At 40.6% G+C, this 23,397-nt stretch overlaps 1 protein-coding gene across 4 annotated transcripts in view; it reads right to left on the reverse strand.

Moving 5' to 3' along the window:
• The window catches only part of GNE (glucosamine (UDP-N-acetyl)-2-epimerase/N-acetylmannosamine kinase), a 55,967-nt gene that overhangs the window by 27,696 nt on the left and 4,874 nt on the right, over positions 1–23,397 (reverse strand). For 2 of the 4 annotated variants that reach the window (XM_059657333.1, XM_059657332.1), the window contains exons 2-4: positions 9,984–10,189; positions 4,252–4,703; positions 203–355 (exon numbers count right to left, since the gene is read on the reverse strand). In XM_059657333.1, coding sequence (XP_059513316.1) covers positions 203–355; positions 4,252–4,703; positions 9,984–10,189 — 811 coding nt within the window. Of the gene's footprint in view, positions 1–202; positions 356–4,251; positions 4,704–8,647; positions 8,731–9,983; positions 10,190–16,107; positions 16,273–23,397 lie in introns of those variants that run through there. The other 2 variants (XM_059657334.1, XM_059657335.1) reach the window with 2 other exon arrangements.

Raw genomic sequence — 23,397 nt, forward strand, 5'->3', positions numbered from 1 at the left:
TTTTTCTTAGTATTAAGTTTCTACTAGACTTTACAAAAACATCACAATCTCTTCAATCTGCTACAAAATTGGTGATCCCTTGAAAACTGCAACGCATTTCAGAATACAGCAGCCTTCAATATAAAATGAGCAAGACAGGAAGGGCAGTCAAAAGAAGACATAACAGAAACATACAACTGGAAAGGTAGGTGGCACCAATTACCTGCATCAATATTTGGAAACAGAACTAGGGTCCGCTTGTTAAATGAGATAAGTGCATCCAATGTTAACTCAAACATTTTAATGGAATGCTTAATGTCAGTGGTCACGGGGTGTTGTAGAGCAACAATGTAATCTTTAGGTTTTACATCATCACCTGTTCAAAGAAAAATCAAACCACATTGCTTCATTAGTTAAGAATCTCAAAGGAGGAAGAAGAAAATTCCAAAAGGCAGATCCCAGTCTGTGCTTTTACAAATGATAAGGAAAAAAGGTTGTTACATTTTAAGCCAGTCATCCAAATTGGGTTCAAATGATAAAAACTTATAGCAAAAAGTCCAAGGATTCGACAAACTTAACATTTTACAAAGGTGCTTGCTACCACAAACAAAATATATGACTTTAAATAGAAGACACTAACTAGAATTCATTCTTTCAAGTCCAAAATATTCCAAAGCATTAGAAAACTGAATCTTCCCAATTTCAAACTAGTGTCTTTAATGAATTATCAGCAATATCAATGAATAATAATATGTTGCAAATCAGGACATTCAGAGGTTGAACGAGCATTAAATATATTTCATATAATATAGAGGAGCTTCCTCTTACCATCACCCACCAGATTCAACAAATGGCTAATATTTCTAACTCTGTTCAAAGGATGAGAATGGCTTCACTTATCCCAATGCTAGGATCCCAAGGACAGTTCCTCAGCAAAGATTTAAGTGTAAATTGGTCAGATGGACAGTGCAATGCCAAAGAACACAGAACATTTATCAATAGGGCCTATATTATCCCATAAAATGAACTCCAGTCACTTATTTTTTAATGAGAGTATATTTATTTGTGATATTAATTTTAATGATCAATTTTACAATGCATTATATATTATTAATTTCAAAATTCAAACAATAGCAGTTATTTTTTATGATTTAATGGTAACAGAATTTTTACTAAGAATCTTCAGTAGTAACTGATTTAAAAACTATAGGTTCCCGCCCTAACCAGTTTGGCTCAGTGGATGGAGCATCAGCCTGTGGACTAAAGGGTCCCAGGTTCGATTCCGGTCAAGGGCATGTGCCTTGGTTGTGGGCACATCCCCAGTGGGAAGTGTGCAGGAGGCAGCTGATCGATGTTTCTCTCTCATCGATGTTTCTAGCTCTCTATCCCTCTCCCTTCCTCTCTGTAAAAAATCAATAAAATATATTAAAAAATACTATAGGTTCCCAAATTATATTAAAAAAATTACTGATCCTATATTATGTTCCAAAATAGGGCTAGGGGGATGTAATTATTAAATTTTTGTGCAAAGTAGAAATGTTTGTGTGCAAAGGCCTAAAAGAATCTATCAGAATCGAAAGTCTAGAAAGATGAGTTCAACATAAATTTAAGTAATTCACTAGATATAGATCAGGGCCTTTAGAAACTATGAGGAGAGCTGAACCAGCATGGCTCAGTGGTTGAGCGTCGACCTATGAACCAGGAGGTCATGGTTCAATTCTCAGTCAGAGCACATGCCCAAGTTGCAAGCTCGACCTCCAGTGGGGGGCATGCATGAGGCAGCCAATCAATGATTCTCTCTCATCATTGATGTTTCTACCTTTTTCTCCCTCTCCCTTCCTCTCTGAAATAAATAAAAAAATAAAAAATAAATAAAAAACAAACTATGGGGAGAGAAACAACAATGAAAGAGATAAAAGATAAGGTACAAGTTGGTCCCGCTATAATGCACGTTTCTATAATGTGAATTAGCTCATCTGTGGTTGGTAAATACAGGAATGATGTCAGCCTTTAATGTATAGTTTAGTTATTCATCCATGATTCCCCATGGCTACATACAAAGAACCTTAACGTAAATGTACACAATGTTGCTAATATTTTTATTAGGAGGAAGACAGCACCTGTCAGAGGGCCCCTTCACCCCACATTCTTTCTCTTGGTTCACTGAGCCCATGTACTCTGTCTTGAGAACACTTTTGGGACAAGTGTCTCTGACCATGGCTATGCGTGTGTGTAGGGGGAGAGGAGGACAGTTTTACTTTGAGAGTGAAGATGTCAGAGAGGTTCTGTGGTCCCATGCAGAGGATCATTCTATATAACTTATGGCTACAACTTATTGCTAAGGGGAAGGTGGGAGATGAAGAAAAATTCCAGCAGTTAACCCCAAGAGAACTTCCATTTCTCATTTATTTTCTCCTTTAAGTGTGATTAAGAAATATCTGCACTATATAGAAAATAACCATATAATGCGAAATTGCACTTTGTAACTCAAGACTCTATCTGGAGCTAGATTCTTTATAAAAGAAGGATAGCTACAGAGCAAAAACTAGTGAAAAAGAAAACACAGGACAATAAGCTGGAGCTACCCATCTCTGGCAATAATACATTTTGTGCAAAGCTTCTCAACGCACAACTTCTGACATTATCACTCTGCCTTTATCCCCAGAACTCAGTCAGCAATTTCAACCCTTCCACACAACCCTTTCCATTAAGGTAGCATCATTTTGTTTTGTGTTCAAGTTCTATATTTACTGTGGCATTTCTTTCAATATTGGGAATTTAACATGTCTTTTTAACTTAGCTAATATTTTTATTAGGACTGTTATTTATTAATGTTCTGGTTACAAAGTTGCAATCCTATTTTTTCCTGTAAGTAAGGTGATAAACATCAGAAGAAGAGGGTACAGACATTGTACAATGTATCATTGCGAGGGGTAGGTGGCTTGGGCTCATTGTCTTGTTCCCACTCACCCCATCCCAAAAGACACACTGTTGTTTTTTAAATCAAGTTTTTGCTCATTTGTCATCTTTCTTTCATAAATTGCTCAAGTGGTTCCAAATAGAACTTTAAGCCCTTCAAGTACAAGCTTGCTACATTCTGCTTTATAAGGATTATTTTCTATTCATTACAGGTTTTTCAAAAATCCAAAGTTTGTCGGAATACATATAAGAGCTAACAATATAATCAGAACAGAATGAAAGAATGTTTGCTTAGAAGCATACAAAAAGAAGAGACTAAAGAGACAAGTTTCTTCCACTAGCATTATCTAGACAGAGTCCTTAATACTTACAAATCTGTCCAAGAATAAGAAATATGTAGAATGGATTAACTTCTATAATACAAAAGCCTGATCCCTTTCCTGTTTTAATGTGATCTGATTTAAAATATACACAATCACCTATTATTCATTAACTTCATTTTCCAATAGTTCTACCTCTTTAAAAAGGAGAGCCCTAAGTACCTCAACAGATAATTAATCCTGGTTTGTTCTCTAGATAGTACTCTATAATAAATTAACCAAATGAAATTCTATTTGTAACCCTATTTTCTTTGCCTCTGTTTAGCAAAGGTAATTCTAGGAGGCTAGATCAATGAACATTGAAGATTTCAGACCTTAATGCTTATTTACATATATAACAAACTCTGGTGGTACAACTATGACTTTGCTTTTAATCATCATCATCATAATCCTTTTTCATAAATACTTATGGCTTACTAACTGCTTTCAACATTCATTATCTCATATGAGTATTCCAACAATCATGTAACAAAGACATTAGAAATAAAAATAACACGTTTTTCATTGTACTAAAAACCAAAATAAAGGAAAACAAACATAAAAACACCCATAATTCTACTAACCAGAAATAAATATTATAAATGACTTGGTGTACATACTTTCTTGAACTTTCCATTATGTTACTGTTTTCATAAAAATGGCATATTATACATAAATTTTGTAGCTTGCTTCCCCCTCTTTTGCTATGTCAGGATCTATCTCTGTAACTAAATATTCACCCATCACATTATATCTAATGGATTAAAAGCATTCCACTGTATAAATATATCATAGATTCAATCCATTGAGCCTACTTTACAGAAAAGGTGAGTCTCGAGAGGTGAAGTCATACCATAGAGTAAGATCTATGAACTAAAGCCTTAGCCTTCTGATTGCTAATGGCATATTCCATCCACGATAGTTTCTGGAAGGCTAAAACATACCCAGTACTGACAAACACAACCATTAAGACTGAATAAAGTCTGATACATACCTAGCCACATGCGAATGATGCTCATGTAGTCCTTGTTCTTGGCACAGAGGAGTTTGTCATAGGAAGGACAGCCTGCCAGAAGGATGCGATCATGGTCCTCACACATGGATATCAGGTGTTGCTCTGCACTTCGGGTGCAGCACACATGATAATGAGCCAGTTTTGTTATGGCGTGTCTAATGGAATCGTCAATGGTCCCACTGACTTCCCCACCTTCAATGTGAAGGATTCGGATGTTCATCAAGGCAGCAGATGTTGCCAGTGCCAGGGCATCAAACCTGTCTCCATGGACAATCATGATATCAGGCTTCAGGCGATTAAGGACATCTGGTAGCTTCACTAGGGCCAGGCCTACTGACTCAACCATAGCTGCCTCATCTTCCCCTCTGACAATCGTGTGTAGCCTGGTGTTAATGTCGAAGTCATCTTGCTCAATCATGCGGTATGTATTTCTGAAGCAAGACAGAAATAAAGATGTGAGAGCATGTTCTTAAATACAGGACCACAAAAACATGAGAAAAGCAATCTAAAAGCAACTCTGAAGAGAGAAATATTTTATAAAATTTCCTTGTTAAATAAATTGAAGTATAACTTACAAAAAAACAAAAACAGACCATAAATGCATAGATCACTTGATTAATTTTCCTACCTGTATTACCCTGTAGCCACCACCCAGATTAGGACATAACTATCCAGCATCTTGGAAATCTCACTTGTGCCCCTCTCAGTGAGTACCTGGAGGGATAACTATCTGAGGGAGAATTTTTTTATTAGGAAAAAAGAGACCAAAATTTACATTGGTCATGACATTTTCTTTTTTTTCTATATTTATAAATTTTTAAAAATAAATATGCTACTTAATGGGGAAAAATGTTACTTATAAAAGCAAAGCCCATTTTAAAAACATAGTAGGGAACCAGGACACTAGACATATCACAACAATACCAATTTCTGAATGATGGGAATTATCACCTGAATTTCCTTCTATGGTACTATCAATGCAGCCTAGTTCTGATTGGAGCAAAATGTAAGTTTCACAGCATAAATTGGCTGTGAAATGCCGTTTCAAGCTTCAGTAACCACAGCAATACTCAATGTCTTAAGGTTTCCTGTCAGTTATGGTAAGATTCTAAAAGATATGGCTTTTTTACTAAATACATAATACATTTATTATTTAAAAATTGGAAAATACTGAAAATTATCATCCATAAACCTACACTCAGTGTTATTTTGATTTTTTCTAGCCATTTTATGCATAATATTTTATCCTGGTTGAGATTACATACAATTTTGTAATCTACTTAATTCACGTAATACTAATTTTCTCTGATCATGATGGATTCTTTACATACATCATTGTACATTATATGGATATCAGTAGTCACTTCATAGATTCCTTTGGATTTTCCTATACAAGCTATGTTCCTGTAAATAAAGACAATCTTTTTTTTTTTAATATATTTTATTGATTTTTTTACAGAGAGGAAGGGAGAGGGATCAAGAGTTAGAAACATCGATCAGCTGCCTCCTGCACACTGCCTACTGGGGATGTGCCTGCAACCCAAGGTACATGCCCTTGACCAGAATCGAACCTGGGACCCTTGAGTCTGCAGGCTGATGCTCTATCTACTGAGCCAAACCGGTTAGGGCAAGACAATCTTTATGTCTTCATATATCTTGCTTTAGTGTACTGACTTATATCTAGCACAAGTTGAAGAGAAGTGGTGAAAGTGGAAGTCCTTACCTTGTTCCCAATTTTAGGAGGAAAGCATAAATTTTATGTTAGCTATAGGCTTTTCACAGGTGTCCTTTATCCATTCTATCCAAGCTTTACTACAAGTTTTTATCATAACTAGCTGTTTAATTTCATCAAATGTTTAATATGTATTGATATGATTGTATGGGTTTTCCCCTTTATTCTGTTGAGAGGTGAATTACACTAATTGATTTTCAGATGTTAAAATTTCTGAGATAAGCCCACTTAGTGGTAATGTATTATCGGTTTGCCATTTCATCTAAATTGATTGTCAATTTTCTTAGCCTAATATTCCTTTTATTCTCTTTCTTAAATCTTTATTGGAAGTATTACATATGTCCCCTCTTTTATTCTTTTAAAGGCTGCAATATTTTGAAAGAAATAACTTTTGACTGTTAATTTTCTCTGCTGTTTAATCTATTTTTATATTTCATTGATTTCCACTCTATTACTTCCTTCTTGTTTACTACAGTGGAAACAGATCATTGACTTTAAACTTGTCTTCCTTTTAATATAGTATTTAAAGCTATAAATTTCCCTTTAAGCACTGCTTCATTTACAACCACAGATTTGGTATACTGTAATATTTATTATACAGTTAAAAATATTTTTTAATATTTATTTTTATTTTTTAATTTTTGTTAATCCTCACCCGAGGATATTTTTCCACTGATTTTTAGAAGTGAGAGGAAGGGACGGGGAGCGACAGAGAGAAAGAAACATTGATTGGTTGCTTCCCACATGCGCCCTGACCAGGGCCAGGGATCGAGCCTGCATCCAAGGTATGTGCCCTTGACCAGAATCAAACCGGGACCCTTCAGTCCCCAGGGCTGATCCACTGAGTCAAACCGGCTAGGGCCAAAATATTTTCTAATTTCCCTTAGGATTTCTTATTTGGCCCATGGCTTAAAACTCATAAATAAAACAACCAACTAAAACATGGGCTAAAGATCTTAACAGACCCTTCACCAAAGATGATATAAAGATGGCAAAGCATATGAAAAGTTGCTTCACACCTTATGTCATCAGGAAAATGCAAATGAAAACAATGAGATACCACTACACACCTATTATATTAGCCAAAATCCAAAACACTGACACCACCAAATGATGATGAGGAATTGGAGCAACAGGAACTCTTCATTCATTGGCGGGGGAAAACAAAATGATACAGCCGCTCTGGAAGACAGCTTGGTAGTTTCTTACAAAACTAAATGTACCCTAGTCATACAATCCAGCAATCGTGCTCCTCTGTTTACCCAAAGAAGCTGAAAACTTATGTCCACAATCCACCCAAAAAGCTGCAATACAGATGTTTATAGTAATATTCTTCAGCGCAAAAGAGAAATTACTATCAAGCTATTAAAATACATGAAGGAAACTTAAATGCATATTGCTAAATGAAAGAAGCCAATCTGAAAAGACTTCATACTGTATGATTCCAATTCTATGACATCTGGAAAAGGCAAAGCTATGGAGATGGTAAAGAAAAAGTCAGTGGTTTCCTGGGGTGAGGGTAAAGAAGGGAGGGTAAAGAAGGGGTAGAGCAGATTTTTAAGGCAGTGAAACAACCCTGTATGATACTGTAACAATGGCTTCATGTCATCATAGATTTGTCCAAACCCACATAATTTATAACACCACGTTGAACCCTAACGTGGGTTTTCTTAGGCAGAGTTTCACATTTTTAAAAGCTATTAAATTTTAAGCTGTCCATAAATTTCTTCACTACTCTAAGTTCTTTGAGAAAATTGCTAAATTGGTTTTTTGAGGTAGGTTTTTATTTATTTGTTTTTGCTATTGTTATTATCTTGTTTTTAAAGAACAGTCTGAAAAAAACAATTTTACTTTAACACAAGCTGTTTTCACATTTAATATTGTATTTCTGACCATCTTTGGAGATTGCATTAACATTTTCATGCCACAAGGGTGCACTAACTGTTACTTATTACATGTAACAAAATGAATGTTCATCTTTGGTTTATATATTCTGCTCCTTCAAAAATTTCCTAATTTTCATTTTTAATATTTCACCTCTGATCAACAACAAACCTAATGTCATCAAAATAAATATCAATGGTAATATAACATTTTACTTTGCCTAGTAAATAACTTAGATTTTTTAAATCTTGTTCCATATCTACTACTTTATATGCTGTTGATCTATATACCAGTTTTAATGTTGAATTACCATTAGAACTCACAAAACAGATAACATGAAATCACATTATTATATCACACAATATATAAGTGCCATTTCTCCTTAATATAACATATAATATTAATAGATATTTATCAAGTATCCATTAAGCAGCATCATTGTCATGAATTCTCTATATCACTATCTCCATTCTTCACAACAAGGTTGCATTCCATTTTATAATTGAGAAATCTGAGGCTCAGAGATGCTAAGCTACTTCTCTAAGGACACATCAAAACTAAGTGGTAGAGATTTTAAATGCCATTGGGAGTAAAGTACCTTCCTCCTTGTCTTTGCTCTGAAAGGAAATGGAATAGGAAGTAGAATGAGCGACACAATATCAAGGGACAACTGTGCTAAGTGCTGGGACCTGTGAATAGGACAGAAGAGGACCCTACTCTCATATTCTGACAGTCTGCAGGTGCCTGCTGAAGACTTACCCAGATCACTGCTACCTGGAAGTGGTTGATATATCCTGGTGCAAACCTCTGAGGAGGAACCACAGGACAGCATGGAGCAGCAACTGAACACAAGGACAGAGACACATGGACGGAAAGGCCTGGGCAGAAGGGCCCTCGGTGGGAATAAGCCAAATCCAGCCACACCAGAGCCAGCCCAGCAGGAGCCCCTCATGGTGATGAGGGCCTTGCGGGATGAAGATGGGGACCAGGAGATTAGCTATCAGGTTGGTAAAGAGGATCCCTTCTCTGTTACATAGAGTGCATCATACGAGGTGTTTTCCAAACCCATCCTGGAAGAGGACGTATTTCTTAAGTCCTTCCACTGCCTGAGAGGTGGGTCAGAGCAACAGTTTTCTCAACAGGTTTTTGATGATGCAAACTCCCTTTCTGAATGTTCCTTGCAATACATGGAAAGGGGGGGCAAAACAAGAACTTCAACAGAATGTGGGAGAGAAATCACTTGTTGAGCATTCTGAGCACATGACAGGCAAGAAGCTTCCTCCAGGAGAACACCCAACACTAGGCCTGGTAGATCCTACCCGGCTTGTAGAATTTGCTAGAAATAAGCCAAGAAAAAATGGAGAATGTGATGCTCCAGAAAAATGTGTTTGTCCTCAGAGTGAATGCGCAAGAGCGCTGAAGACGAGAAATTCCCTGAGAAAGCATCTCCACCTCATTCATGGCCCTGCAACCACATGTGTGGAATGTGGGAAAGCGTTTCCTGAGAGCTCCAAACTAAAGACGTTTTATGGCTCATCCTGGAAAGAGGCCTTTTCAGTGCACTTTTAAAGGGTGCGGGAAACGCTTTTCCCTGGCCTTCAACTTGCATACACTTGTACGCAACCACACCGGGGATAGGGCTCTTGTGTGTTCCTATGAAGGCTGTCACAGGAGCTTTGTCCAGTCAAATAACCTGAAATCTCACATCTTAAGGCATGCAAGACAAAAAATAATCAATAAAAAGAAGATGGAACAAAAATCTTTAAACGGGGAAAGCATTTTAACAAAAGAGTGATTGGGGACAAATATTGAAAGAATATTTGAATCAATGTTGCAACCCTATAAGGCATATTTTTAATGTTACTAAGATGCTCCTATTAATTGTGATACCATTCTAAGAACATTGTGTACACAATGATAGTGTGCTTCCAACAGGAAGGTCAGTAAAAAACTTAGTTCAAAAGAGTAAAACAAAACACCTAAGTGGTAGAACTAGGATTTGAAGCTAGATCCACATAGTAGTTCCTGGATCCAAGCTCTCTCCAGTACACAACGTTGCAATGAAGAGTATCATGAGAAAATGCTTTCACCTTACCCATAGTCATCGATCAGGTGAGAGCCAAGCACCACGACGTCCAGGTCAAAGAACTCAGGTTCCGTTTTAATGCCAAACATGATCGGCGCGAGTTTAGAATAATCGGCACGGTTGCAAGTAGCAACACAAACCCGAAGCTTCCGATTGTTCCCATTCTTCTCCATGACTTGATTTTTTCTTTTTGAAAAGTTCTTAAAATACAGTTTCTGAAGGTACAAAAATAAAAATGATTTATGATCAGAATTAAAGTCCTAGATATAAACAGAATTTTACGATTTTAAGTCCTTATCCACTGTTTAGCATGGTGATTTTTAACCGTTTTCCCACTGTACTTGTGAGTGACACAGCCACTGGTATATCCAGAGTTATGAAATTCCAGCTGACGATAACTCCACCCCTTTCTCTCACAATTAAGAAAATATACTGTAGGCGGGGGGAAAAAAGGAGACATATGTAATACTCTTTGTAATAATTTAAGCAATAAAAAAAAAAAAAGAAAGAAAATATACTGTAAAAAACCTGGCCGGAGTGGCTCAATTGGTTGAGCGTCATCCTGTGCACCATGCACCGAAAGATTGCCCATCGATTCCCAGTCAGGGCACATACCTGGGTTGGGAGCTCCATCAGATCCCCGTCAGGGAGAATACAGAAGGCAACCGACAATATTTCTCTTTCTTTATCTCTCTCTCTCTTTTTCCCTCCCTCTAAGCATGTCCTCAGGTGAGGATTAAAAAAAAAAAAGAAATACTGGAATGCAATTAAAAAAGAGTGACATAAATCAAATATCATTTAAAAGGCAAACAAACATCAGCTCTTTTTTTTTCTTCATCAGCTCTTTATTAGTTAAAAATCACTTGCCATACCTCACAATTGATCCCAACATACCAGACTATAGCAAACTTTGAGAATTACTTATCTCATTCAATTCTTTCACTAACAAAAAGGAAAACACAGGTTTTGAGAGGGGAAATTACTTCCTCAAGATTCAGTATCACATCCTATATGGGACTAGAGACTGGGAGCACGACATTCGTGCACTGAGGGAGGGTCCCTCAGCCCGGCCTGCGCCCTCTCGCAGTCCGGGACCCCTAGGGGGATGTCTGACTGCCAGCTTAGGTGCTCTCACCACAGGATCCTTAGCACTGCCACATCCACTGAGAGGTCCTTAGCGCTGCCACAGAGGCGGGAAAGGCTCCTGCCACCGCAGCTGCACTCGCCAGCAGCTGCACTCGCCAGCCGTTGAGCCCAGCTTCTGGCTGAGAGGCACTCACACTGTGGGAGCGCACTGACCACCAGGGGGCAGCTCCTGCATTGAGCGTCTGCCCCCTGGTGGTTAGTGTGCGTTACAGTGACCGGTCATTTCCCAGTCGATTTGCATATTAGGGTTTTATTATATAGGATGATATCTATTCTACTTCACACCATACACCCCATATATATAAAGCACTGTGATCAGTGCTGATGAATAGAAAGATGAATAAGACAAAGATTAAAACACAACAACAAAACACTACTTTTAAGGCCTCATTAGCACCTGTAGCCAGTGATTACAAACTTCACAACTCCAAATGCCACCAGAATTTCCTGTCCCACAGGCACCTTAAAGTTAGCAAACCAAACTCATTTTCTTTTCTAAACTTGTTTCTCTTTCCTTGTTCTCTAACTTAGTTGAGCCTTCCATTCATCCAAATGCTTTGACATTCTTGTCTCCTCTGTTCATCACATTGTGCCTCCTAAGGCCCAATCAATTACATCTCCTGAATATCTTTCAAATCTCTCTCTTCTCCATCCCAAACCCTCATTTTAGGTCTGAACTATGGTAACAGCTATCAAAGTAGTTTGCCTGTCTCTAGCTTTGCCCTGCCTCCCGCAAACTTTCCGAATAATCTTTCTAAAGTTCATAAATCTGATTATCATGCTAACCAGGACACATCACCTATGGACAAAGCCCAAATTTCTAATTTGGACCTAGCCCATCCTTCCATCCATTTCAAATGCCCTTACTCTGGGCCGAAGACCTGAAGTTCAACCAGTGGGTCTCCGTATCTGTGCTTTTCTAGATGCAAGTACCCCGCCCTAAAACTTCCTTTCCCTCTTGACTGAACTCTTCCTCATACCTCAAAACAGATTAAGTGTCACTTCCTCTGAAAAGCTTTCACATACACCTCATTCCTCCTCACCCAGCCCTTCTAGTTGCTGCCTGCCTCTGAGCACTGTGGCCCTACCATACAGATACACACTATTGTTCTCCTCTGCCTTCCTGTCTCCCTACCACTCTATACCCTTCATTCAAAAAGTAAAAATCAGGGACAAGGGATAAAATTTCACTTCATAGACTGATCTCAATGCTTATCTTTCAGGAAGTGTACCAATGTTTAGAATTTGCACTTAGGAATCCAGAAAAGTTGAGTAAAGATGCCATTAAAAAGAGAGCTACCTTTTAGATGCCTGGCCGGAGTAGCTCAGTGGTTGAGTGTCGACCTATGAACCAAGAGATCACGGTTCAATTCCTGGTCAGGGCACATGCCCAGGTTGCGGCCTCAATCCCCAGTGAGGGGTGTGCAGGAGGCAGCTGATCAATGATTTTCTCTCATCATTAATGTTTCTATCTCCCTCTCCCTTCCTCTCTGAAGCCAATAAAAAAAAATTTTTTTTTTAAACGGAGCTCCCTTCAGATCAGGGTAAACTCTGAAATTCAGTGGAAATCCTATCAGTAGCCCTCTGTTGTTGGTAGCTCATCTCAGGCTAGAACTTCCGTGATCACACAAATTGCCTATCACTGGGCCATTGTGAATTTACAATCTCAGTAAAAGCTAATTCCACCTAATAGAAAGCATTTATAAGATAATGAGCATTCTGTCAAGAATTGTACAGTAAGTCCTCACTTAATATTATCAATAGTTTCTGTGACTAAGTGAAACAAAACCAATTTTACCATGGGCCAGCAATTTTCAACTCACGGCACACATAAACTACTGAAATTCTGCCACACAACAAAAAAATATATTTTTTGCCAATTTGACAAAAAATTGGTGTAATTTTTATTTACTCAGATATTTCAAGTTTCAAAGATTCTTGCAACACACCCGTTGAAAATCACTGGCATCTCCTCATTCCTATGGCATCTCATCAACATTTTAAGAAAACAATGCTGCCATATTAATAAGATCTAAGCACTACCTCATAATTAAAGAGACAAACATATTTTTCTAAAACTGGTTGTCTTAGGTGTTCTTGTACATAATCCTTTTTCCACTCACTACATTTAAGCTGAGTAAATTTTTGGTGATATTTACTTTGCTGGGTGAGGCAAAGCAAATCATTCATGGTTGGTCGATTTGTATTTATTTTAAAAGAACAGTAAATATCTGGCAACACTAAAATGCTTAATATTTACCAGGTAACTCAAAGTTTATTCTACCCAAACTGAGAGTAAACTAGTTATAAAAATAAACTATGAAAAATACAGTTACTTAGGTCAATCCGATAAGGTTTCTACAAGAAATGTCTAGCATATAAAGGGAATAGATAAGACTTGCAAATCTTGTTTCTTGAATTACATTGTTTACTGTCTTTACTGAAACCCCTAGAAATTAACTTGTTTCAATAGCATTTTAATCCTTTATTACTATTTGGGGCAAAGTAATTAGGTTTCTATTGCCTGTAAGTGTATACAGTGTGTTCACTTAAGAATGATGGCTAAAGAAGAGCAATGTTCAGGTGTGCTTATATAGTATGTTGCTGTAGGAATAATTGATGACTTTTAAGCCATACTGTATTTTTAAAGTTAATTTGCACAAATGCATTCATGTGTTTTATCCAATGCAGAATTTAAAATTGGGGAATAAATAAGCTTGAAAAATTTAAAATCAAGGTGATTTCTTATATGCAGATGCTTGATTCTAGATTTTGAAATACTTAATGCACCTCCACATTTACCTTGGATTCTTTTGTGTGTTTTTTAAATTTATTGAGGTGATATTGGTCAACACGAACATATAGATTTCAGGTGTGTGTTTCTATGTTACAAAACCTGTATATTGCACTGTGTGCCCACTACCTTGGATTCTTATACTTTGGATTCAAACAAAAGCCCATGATGTTTTTGACTTGTGTGTAAATGTTATTTATTTAGCAGAGACATTAAAAATAACTTCCTGAAAGAAAAAAAAAAAGTTACTTAGGCCAAAACTTTTTTAAGGAAAGAAGTTAAATCTTAAAAAGAAAATAATAGGCCCTGGCCGGGTAGTTCAGTTGGTTAGAGCATCATCCTGATATGGCAAGGTTGCAAGTTTGATCCCCACTGAGGGCACATATAAGAATCAACAGATGAATGTATAAATAAGTGGAACGACAAATCGATGTTCCTCTCTCATTCAAATCAATCAATCAAACCCAGCATTCAGGACATTGCCCACATCCAGCGTTTGCCTTGTGTCTGTTCATTTCATAAACATCTATGAGTGAGACCTTTCTGCCAAGAGAACATGACACTGTAGGCACCCCCCACCCCGTTTCACTTTTTGCGGTTTCAGTTACCCACGGTCTGAGACTATTAAATGGAAAATTCTAGAAATAATTCTTTCTAAAATTTTACATTTCACGACGTTCTCAGTAGGGTGATGAAAACTCACCTCACCCCACTCCGCCCCAGCGTGACTCATCCCTTTGTTCAGTGTTGAATCCATGATATATATGCTCCCCGACCGTAATCACTTAGTAGCAGCCTCGGTTACCTAACTGTCACAGTATCACACTGCTCCTGTTCAAATAAACTTCATTTTACTTAATACTGGTCCCAAAGAGTAAGAGTAGTGATGCCGGCAGTTCAAATATGCCAAAGAGCAGCAGTCAGGCGCTTCCTCTACGAAAATGTGAAAGTTCTCGACTCAATAAGAAGATATATACTGCGGTTGCTAAAATCTGCAGTAAGAATGAATCTTCGTTGGGTGAAGGGGGGGGGAGGGGAATGCATGCTAGTTTTGCTGTCGCACTTCAAACTGCAAAAGTTAAAGGCACACCGTGCATAAGTGCTTAGTCACATGGTAAAGGCAGCCCTAGCCAGTTTGGCTCAGGGGATAGAGCGGCGGCCTGCGGACTGAAGGGTCCCAGGTTCAATTCCAGCCAAGGGCACATGCCTGGGTTGCAGGCTTGATCCCCAGTAGGGGGCGTGCAGGAGGCAGCTGATCATTGATTCTCATCGTTGATGTTTCTATCTCTCTATCCCTCTCTCTTCCTCTCTGAAATCAATAAAAATATTTTTTTAGAAAAATGGTAAAGGCATTAAAAACAGGGTTCCGTGCTATCTGCTGGTTTCAGGCATCCACTGGGGATCTTGCAACCTGTCCCCCATGGATAAGGGGGGACTAGGCTTTCCTCAGTGCAGAGAGGATGAGACACACAGAAATAAGAAGGACGGGGCTATCTGAAAGTGTTCTGAAATTCAGGACCCTATTCCTGAGCGATAATTCTGTTTGGCTTCGACAGTCCGGTTCATCAGCTGCCTATAATGCTAAGCTGTGCCCACCCCGCCTCTCTCCACCAGAGGAGCACAGACGACTTTCCGCGCCGCAGCAGGTGTACAGTGTGCTCAGGACGATGTGTGCGTCTGTGCGCGCCCGCGTGTGGGTGACAAACGCTTATCAAACTTCCGAGGAAGCGCAGACTCAGAACGCAGTCCGGTTCGGGCGCAGACCTTCCCAGTCATCTCTCACTTCAACCTTTATCCCCAGGGCAACCTGCCTAGCAGGTAGCTCTCCGCCCTCCGCTGCCCTGAACGGGCATTACCGTGCAGGACCGCCCGTTTTCTTCCCGGATAGCACTGCTCCGGGAGCGTCGCGCAGGCCTCCCTCCCACCGCCCCCATCCCCAACCACACAAACTTCCCTGACGCTGCCTGCGCCACCCGCCGCCAGGTGGGGCCTATAACGGGACTACAGAGGGGCCCGGGCGGGTAGGCCCGCGGGAGAGGGGGCGAGCCCGGGCCGGTGTGGGCCGGAGAGGGGGGAAAGCGGTGCGAAGCCGCGGGCTGGGGACCGGAGGAGGAGGAGGAGGAGGCCCTAGAAGCCGGGAGGATGCTCTTCCGAGCCCGCGCCCCACGTCCCCGGCGGATGCGTGGCTCTCACCAGTCGCTGGTCCGCTGCTCCCTCCCGCGCCGCCGCCGCCGCCACGCCTCGAGGCGGAGAGCCAGAGGCAGCGCCCGCCCGCAGGCTGTGCCCAGCCCGCCGTCGGCTTCCGCAACGGGGCCCACGGGTCGCTGACGCGTCGCTGGACCCCAGCCCGCACCCTGCACACCCTCCCCGGCGCGAATCGGCGAGCGCGCCCTTACGTCACCTGAGAGCTAGCCCGTGATTGGCTGGGCCCTCCTACGCCCCACCTCCTTCACTAAGGGTTTCTGGGGAGGCGGGGCGGCCGCTGCCTTCCGTGGTCGTGGCCTTGTTGGGACCCGCCAGCCCCAGCCCCCGCCCCGCGGGTCCCCCGAACGCCTGGGAGGGAACCCGAGTCCTCGCTCGGGTAGTTGTCTTGGCCTCCCACGCCCTCAGACGTTTCACAGGCCGGGACCAGAGCCATGCTGTCGTGTAGCGGGCCCGGAGCCCTGACTGCTGGGGGCTCTGATGGCGAACACTAGCGACCGCACCCCGAGCTCCGCCCGGCCCCCCGCGGCCCGGCCGAGAACAAAGCTGGGGGAGCGGAAGGGGGTGGGGGGAAGCGGTGGCAGGGCGCGCACACAGCTCCTGATGATGAATTTGTAATGGTCCTGACTCACCATTGACAAGCTTGGAGTTGGTGATAACAAAACATTTTTTAAAAATTATTTTTTTTACAACCATTACATGAGTTACCGCAAGTGAAACTCAACAGTCTTAACAAACCATTGAAAGTTCGAACTTTTGCACCTTGATTTTTCTATTCATGCCGAATCCCCTGCAGCTAGCTTGGAGCCACTGAAAGGTCACCTCAGGCACAAAAGGACGAACATTAAGGGATGTTGTGCAAGAAAGCGTCATTGGCTTTCTTTTTCAAATGTCACTTTGAAATACCACTTTGGAAGGAGGCATCACAAATATGTATGGCTGGGAGGAGTCGGACTTTTCACTAAATTCCTATTTATAATATCTTTTGTGTTTTGTAGTATATGCACATATCCGAATGAAAGATAATAAAGTTAATTGAAAAATAGTGGTGGCAGAGAAACTCAGTTGAAGTGGATGGATATGAGATTTAGTTTGGAAGCGGAATAGGTGAAACTTATGGATTAGGTGTGAGGGATGACAGAAGGAGAAAACAAGGTTGACCCCGGTGTCTGGCATTAGTACTGAGTGATTGGTGCCATTTACCAAGGTGGGAAAGCTGGGGGTGTGCCCAGGTGTGGGGCGTTAACAGCGGTTTTAATTTGGGATGTGCTATGTTGGAGAGACCTATGAGATGCCACATGAAGCTACTCGACAGGCAATAAGATACCCGAGTCTGAACACAGAGTCACCAGACTATAGATGATGAATACATTTCCTACTATTGTTGTAACAAACTTAGTGGCTTGAAACAACACAATTGCTTATCTTATGGTTCTGGGACTTAGGAGTCTGAAATGGGTTTCACGGGGGTAAAATCAAGGTAGCAGTGTAGGCATCACATACACAAAAATTGTAACTATGTGTGGTGATGGAGATGAACTAGACTCACTGTGGTGATCATTTAGCAATATGCAGGGTGGGGCAAAATAATACAATAAATAATAAATACAGGAATAAACTGTTTCGTGTACTCACACCTGTTTGTAAACCTACTTTTGCCCCATCCTGTGTACATACATTGAGTCATTATGTTGTACACCAGAAACATATAATATATGCCAAATATATCTTTTTTTCTTTTCTTTTTTTTTTAAAGAAAAAAGGAATCAGTAGGTCTGCCCTTCTAGGCTGCAGGGGAGAATCTGTTTCCTTCTCTTTTCAGTTTTTAGAGGCTGCCCACATTCCTTGACTTGTGGCCCCTCTGACCTGCTTCCCTTGCCACATCTTCTCTGACACCCTTGCTTCCCTTGTTCACACAAAAGGACCCGTATGATTACAGTGGGTCCACTCAGGTAGTTCAGAATAATCTTCCCTCAAAATCCTAATTTAATCACATCTGGAAAGTCTCTTCTACGTAAGGAAACATTCAGAGGTTCTGAGGATTAGGATGTAGACATCTTTGGGGAGGTATTATTTTGCCTACCACAAGTGGTATTAAAAGTCCCAGATGTTCAAGAGGGGAATATAAGTTTTTAAAATGTCGTATTGATTTTAGAGATAGGAAGGGTGAGGGAGGGAGAGAAACAGGGATCTGCTGTCTCCCGCATGCCCCCTACCAGGGTGGAGCCTGAAACCCGGGCATGTGACTTGACCAGAAATGGGTCTGGTGACCTCTCTGTTCATGGGACAATGCTCAGTCAACTGAGTCACAACGGTCAGGGCCGGGCATATCACTTCTAAAGTTACATGCCATCCCAGCAAATACCCAGAACAGAACATCACTTTTTTTCTCTGGAAGTTAAGAAAAATTAATTTCAAAAACAGTGTTGATGTTCAGTTTTTTAAAAATCTGGATGTTTATTAAATGAGTGTGTGTAGTTTATAAAATTTTTAATTGTACATTTAAGATGTGCATGTTTTTGTATGCATATTATAAGTACAACATGTTTTTTAAACATTGTTTCAGTTTATAACTAGGAATATAAATACTTTTAATAATAGGTAATACAACCCTGGCTAGGTGGCTCAGTTTGTTGGAGTGTCATCCATATACCAAAAGGTTGCAGGTTCGATTCCCAGTCAGGGCACATATCCAGGTTTCCGGTTCCATCCTCAGTAGGGGCTTGCAGAGAAGGCAACAATGAATGTTTCTCATTCACAGCAATGTTTCTTTCTCTCCCCCTCCTCTCTCTCTAACAAACAATAAAAACTGCCCTGGCCGGTTTCCTCAATGGTTAGAGCAGGGGGGTCCTCAAACTTTTTAAACAGAGGGCCAGTTCACTGTCCCTCAGACCGTTGGAGGGCCGGACTATAGTTTTAAAAAAATTACTATGAACAAATTCCTATGCACACTGCACATATCTTATTTTGAAGTAAAAAAACAAAACGGGAACAAATACAATATTTGTATTTGCATGTGGCTCCTGGGTTAGGGCATCGGCCAGTGAACCAAAGGGTCTCAAGTTCAAACCCCAGCCCCCATCAGGGTGTGTGCAGGAGGCAGCTGGTGGATCTCTCTCTCTCTCTCTCTCTCTCTCTCTCCCTCCCTCCCTCCCTCCCTCCCTCCTCCTCCTCTTCTTCCTCTCCTCCTTCCTTTCTACTCTCTCTAAAGATCAGTGAGGAAAATATTCTCAGGTGACGATAAATAAATAAATAGATACTCATAACAAGAAGAGAAGAGTTTTTTGAAATTTGTATTTCAGGACCATTAATCACTGTTCATATCCCCAGTCACTAATCAGTTTTTCACATCAGCCAATCAGCTTTTTAGAGCACCTGTGGTGGTGAGCTGTCCCTGTGCTAGCTTTCCCAATTATAGAACAAAAGTACAAATAAATACAATGACTGTGTAAAATACTGCCCTTTATTGGGATTTTTAAATGTATTGTATGGGTTATGCAAGTATTATTTATTACTTATCTACCTGCCAAGGAAATGAGGTAAGCCAGAGAGTGTCTAGTCACCCCTGACTAATAGGAGTTCAGAAAGTTTAATTGGCCCAGCAATTCCAGCAAAACAGGAAAAGTGTTAAAAACGAGTTTGCCTTTAACTTTGGCTGTTATAAAATGTTGGATCAACTACATTATGTTCTAAAATAACTGCTCGTTAAAGAGTTCCGTGGGGAGGAAAGAACAGGGGGGCGGGAGGCAGAGTTAGTAGGAAGTATGCTCTTTTGGACTTCAAAGGATCCGGCTGAGATCAACAGCATTCAGACCAGCAATAAGCCTTTGGGAAAGTTCACGCTTTCTCACACAGGCTGGGGAGCCAGCCAAGGCACTGGTCCAGGAGCTGATGAACAGCCAATTAGTACTGAGCGTGCAGCTGACAGTGAAGATGGGGTCCCACATGCCATCCCGTTGGAGGACTGAAGTGGGCCCTTGATACCTCTGTGGATGCTTAAGACACATCCAAAGATACGTAATTAATATCTGTAAGTCCAAAGCATGAACAAAAGGCCTCCACCTCTCTCTGCTCATGTCTTTCATTCCTCTCCTCTGGAATGAATCTAATTCAACCTTTCAAATCATTTCTGTTCTTCCTCCCTCCCCTGCTTCCTGTCTCTAAATGTGGCCAGTCCCTGACGATTACACCTCTGCCTCCGGTCCCCTACACACACCATCGTTTGGAATGTGTTTCACTCTCAAGTCTTCCATTTTGACTTCTGTGTAGATAATTCCTTGGTTGCATATACTCGTTCTAGTTCTGGGCCCATAATTTCAATTGCCGGCTAGACATTTCCTCAACTCATACTCAATGTATAAAATTTAGTTTGGTGTTTTTCCTCTTTTTATTTTTTTTTTTTTGTGTGCTATTTTCTATGCAGCTTGCTATTCCTAGTTCTATAGCTAAAGTGACCTTCAGCCCCACATTCAGAAGAGGGAAATGAAGCTTTTACAACTTTTTTTTTTTTTGACGCTGTGTTTCTGTCTAAATGTTTTTTTTTTCCTTTTTATTGCTTAAAGTATTACAAAGGGTATTACATATGTGTCCTTCCCCCCCCCCCCCCCCCGCCCTTGACAATTCCCTGGCCTCCCCTACCCCCAGTGTCTTATGTCCGTTGCTTATGCTTATATGCATGCATACAAGTCCTTCGGTTGATCTCTTACCCCCCTCCCTCCTGCCCCCCAACCCTCCCCGGCCTTCCCGCTGCAGTTTGACAATCTGTTTGAGGCAGCTCTGCCTCTATATCTATTATTGTTCATAAGTTTATAATGGTCTTTATTATCCATGAATGAGTGAGATCATGTGGTATTTTTCCTTCATTGACTGGCTTACTTCACTTAGCATAATGTTCTCCAGTTCCATCCATGCCATTGCAAATGGTAAGAGTTCCTTCTTTTTTACAGCAGCATAGTATTCCATTGTGTAGATGTACCAGAGTTTCCTAACCCATTCATCTACTGATGGGCACTTAGGCTGTTTCCAGATCTTAGCTATGGTGAATTGTGCTGCTATGAACATATGGGTGCATATATCCTTTCTGATTGGTGTTTCTGGTTTCTTGGGATATATTCCTAGAAGTGGGATCACAGGGTCAAATGGGAGTTCCATTTTTAGTTTTTTGAGGAAACTCCATACTGTCTTCCATAATGGCTGCACCAGTCTGCATTCCCACCAGCAGTGCACAAGTGTTCCTTTTTCTCCACATCCTCTCCAGCACTTGTCGTTTGTTGATTTGTTGATGATAGCCAGTCTGACAGGTGTGAGATGGTACCTCATTGTTGTTTTGATTTGCATCTCTCGGATGATTAGTGACTTTGAGCATGTTTTCATATGTCTCTTGGCTTTCTGAATGTCCTCTTTTGAAAGGTGTCTATTTAGATCCTTTGTCCATTTTTTGATTGGATTGTTTATCTTCCTTTTGTTAAGTTGTATGAGTTCCCTATAAATTTTGGAGATTAGGCCCTTATCAGATATGATGTTGGCAAATATGTTTTCCCATGCAGTGGGCTTTCTTGTTGTTTTGTTGATGGTTTCTTTTGCTGTGCAGAAGCTTTTTATTTTGATGTAGTCCCATTTGTTCATTTTCTCTTTAGTTTCAAGTGCCCTAGGAGCTGTATCGGTGAAGAAGTTGCTTCAGCATATGTCTGAGATTTTATTGCCTTTGGATTTTTCTAGAATTTTTATGGTTTCCCGTCGTACATTTAAGTCCTTTATCCATTTTGAGTTTATTTTTGTGTATGGTGTAAGTTGGTGGTCTAGTTTCATTTTCTTGCATATATCTGTCCAATTTTCCCAACACCATTTATTGAAGAGACTATCTTGACTCCATTGTATGTTCTTGCCTCCTTTGTCAAATATTAATTGAGCATATTGGTTCGGGCCGATTTCTGGGCTCTCTATTCTATTCCATTGATCTATATGTCTGTTCTTGTGCCAGTACCAGGCAGTTTTGAGAACAGTGGCTTTGTAGTACAGCTTGATACCTGGTATTGAGATCCCACCTACTTTGTTCTTTCTCAGGATTGCTGCAGCTATTCAGGGTCTTTTTTATTCCAGATGAATTTTTGGAGAGTTCGTTCTAGATCTGTGAAGTATGCCGTTGTTATTTTAATGTTTTTCCTCTTGACTTCCCCATTTCTCTTAATGGTATCCCTTGCCACTTTCATTCAGACTGAAAATCATGGAGTCATACTGTAATATTCTCTTCTCTCTCTCTCTCTCTCTCTCTCTCTCTCTCTCTCTCTCTCGGTCTCTGTTTCTCTCTCTAACTTTTAACATCCAGTCTCTCAAATTCTTCAAAATGTTTTGTGGGTGTTTTTTTTGGCATCTACTCTTCCCTCCCATTTCTAACATCACCACCTTGGTTCATTCAGATCTTCGTCTTTATATTTCCTTAATTCTGAGATGTCTATATTTTCACGATTTTACATACCTAAACTCAAGATTTATTTTTAATCATTGTACACATTTAACGTAGAGATATTTTTATTGTAATTAAAGCAAATATGGCATCTCAGACCTAGATTACTGTGCTTCTCCTTGCTCCTCCAGCCTGCATTCCCTGCTGCTCTAATCTGTCCTGCACATTACTGCCTGATTGATCTACTTAGAAGCCTGCTGCTTTCACTCAGTCATTGCTTTGCTTAAGAGAAACTTCCATGTCTCCCCATTCCCTGCTGCATAAAGTATGCCTAGGGGGTCAACTTTGGCATTGACAGTCTCCAACAATCATGCCCTGGCCTCTTCCCGGCCTTACCAACGTTACTGCCCTCCCCAGGTCCTTCTGCCCTGAACGGATCGCTGTCTGCCTCTGTTGATGTCATTCCCCACAATTAAAAGGCTGTTCCTCAGCTGCTTATACCCTACTCAGACTTCAAGTCCTTCTCTGTTGTGAAGTTAGCTCTGTTAGGCATACTTGTCTCCCTGATATATCCTTATCCTTGAATCATGACTTATTTAAGAAATACAGTCTCGAGAGAGAACCAAGATGGCGGCATAGGTTAACGCTGGAGTTTGCTGCTTTGAACAACTACTTCAAAAGTGAAACTAAAACACGGAATGGACATCACCCAGAACCACAGGAACGCTGGCTGAGTGGAAGTCCTACAACTAGGAGGAAAGAGAAACGCACACGGACACTCAGAGGAGGCGCAGTGGTGAAGTCAAATTCTGAGGCGCGGAGTGTGCGGAGCAGGCTGGCGGCGGAGGGCGCGGTTGTTGTTTTCAATCGGGAGGGAG

The sequence above is a fragment of the Myotis daubentonii genome, chromosome 11, assembly GCF_963259705.1.
Source record: "Myotis daubentonii chromosome 11, mMyoDau2.1, whole genome shotgun sequence".
Classification (NCBI taxonomy): Eukaryota; Metazoa; Chordata; class Mammalia; order Chiroptera; family Vespertilionidae; genus Myotis; species Myotis daubentonii.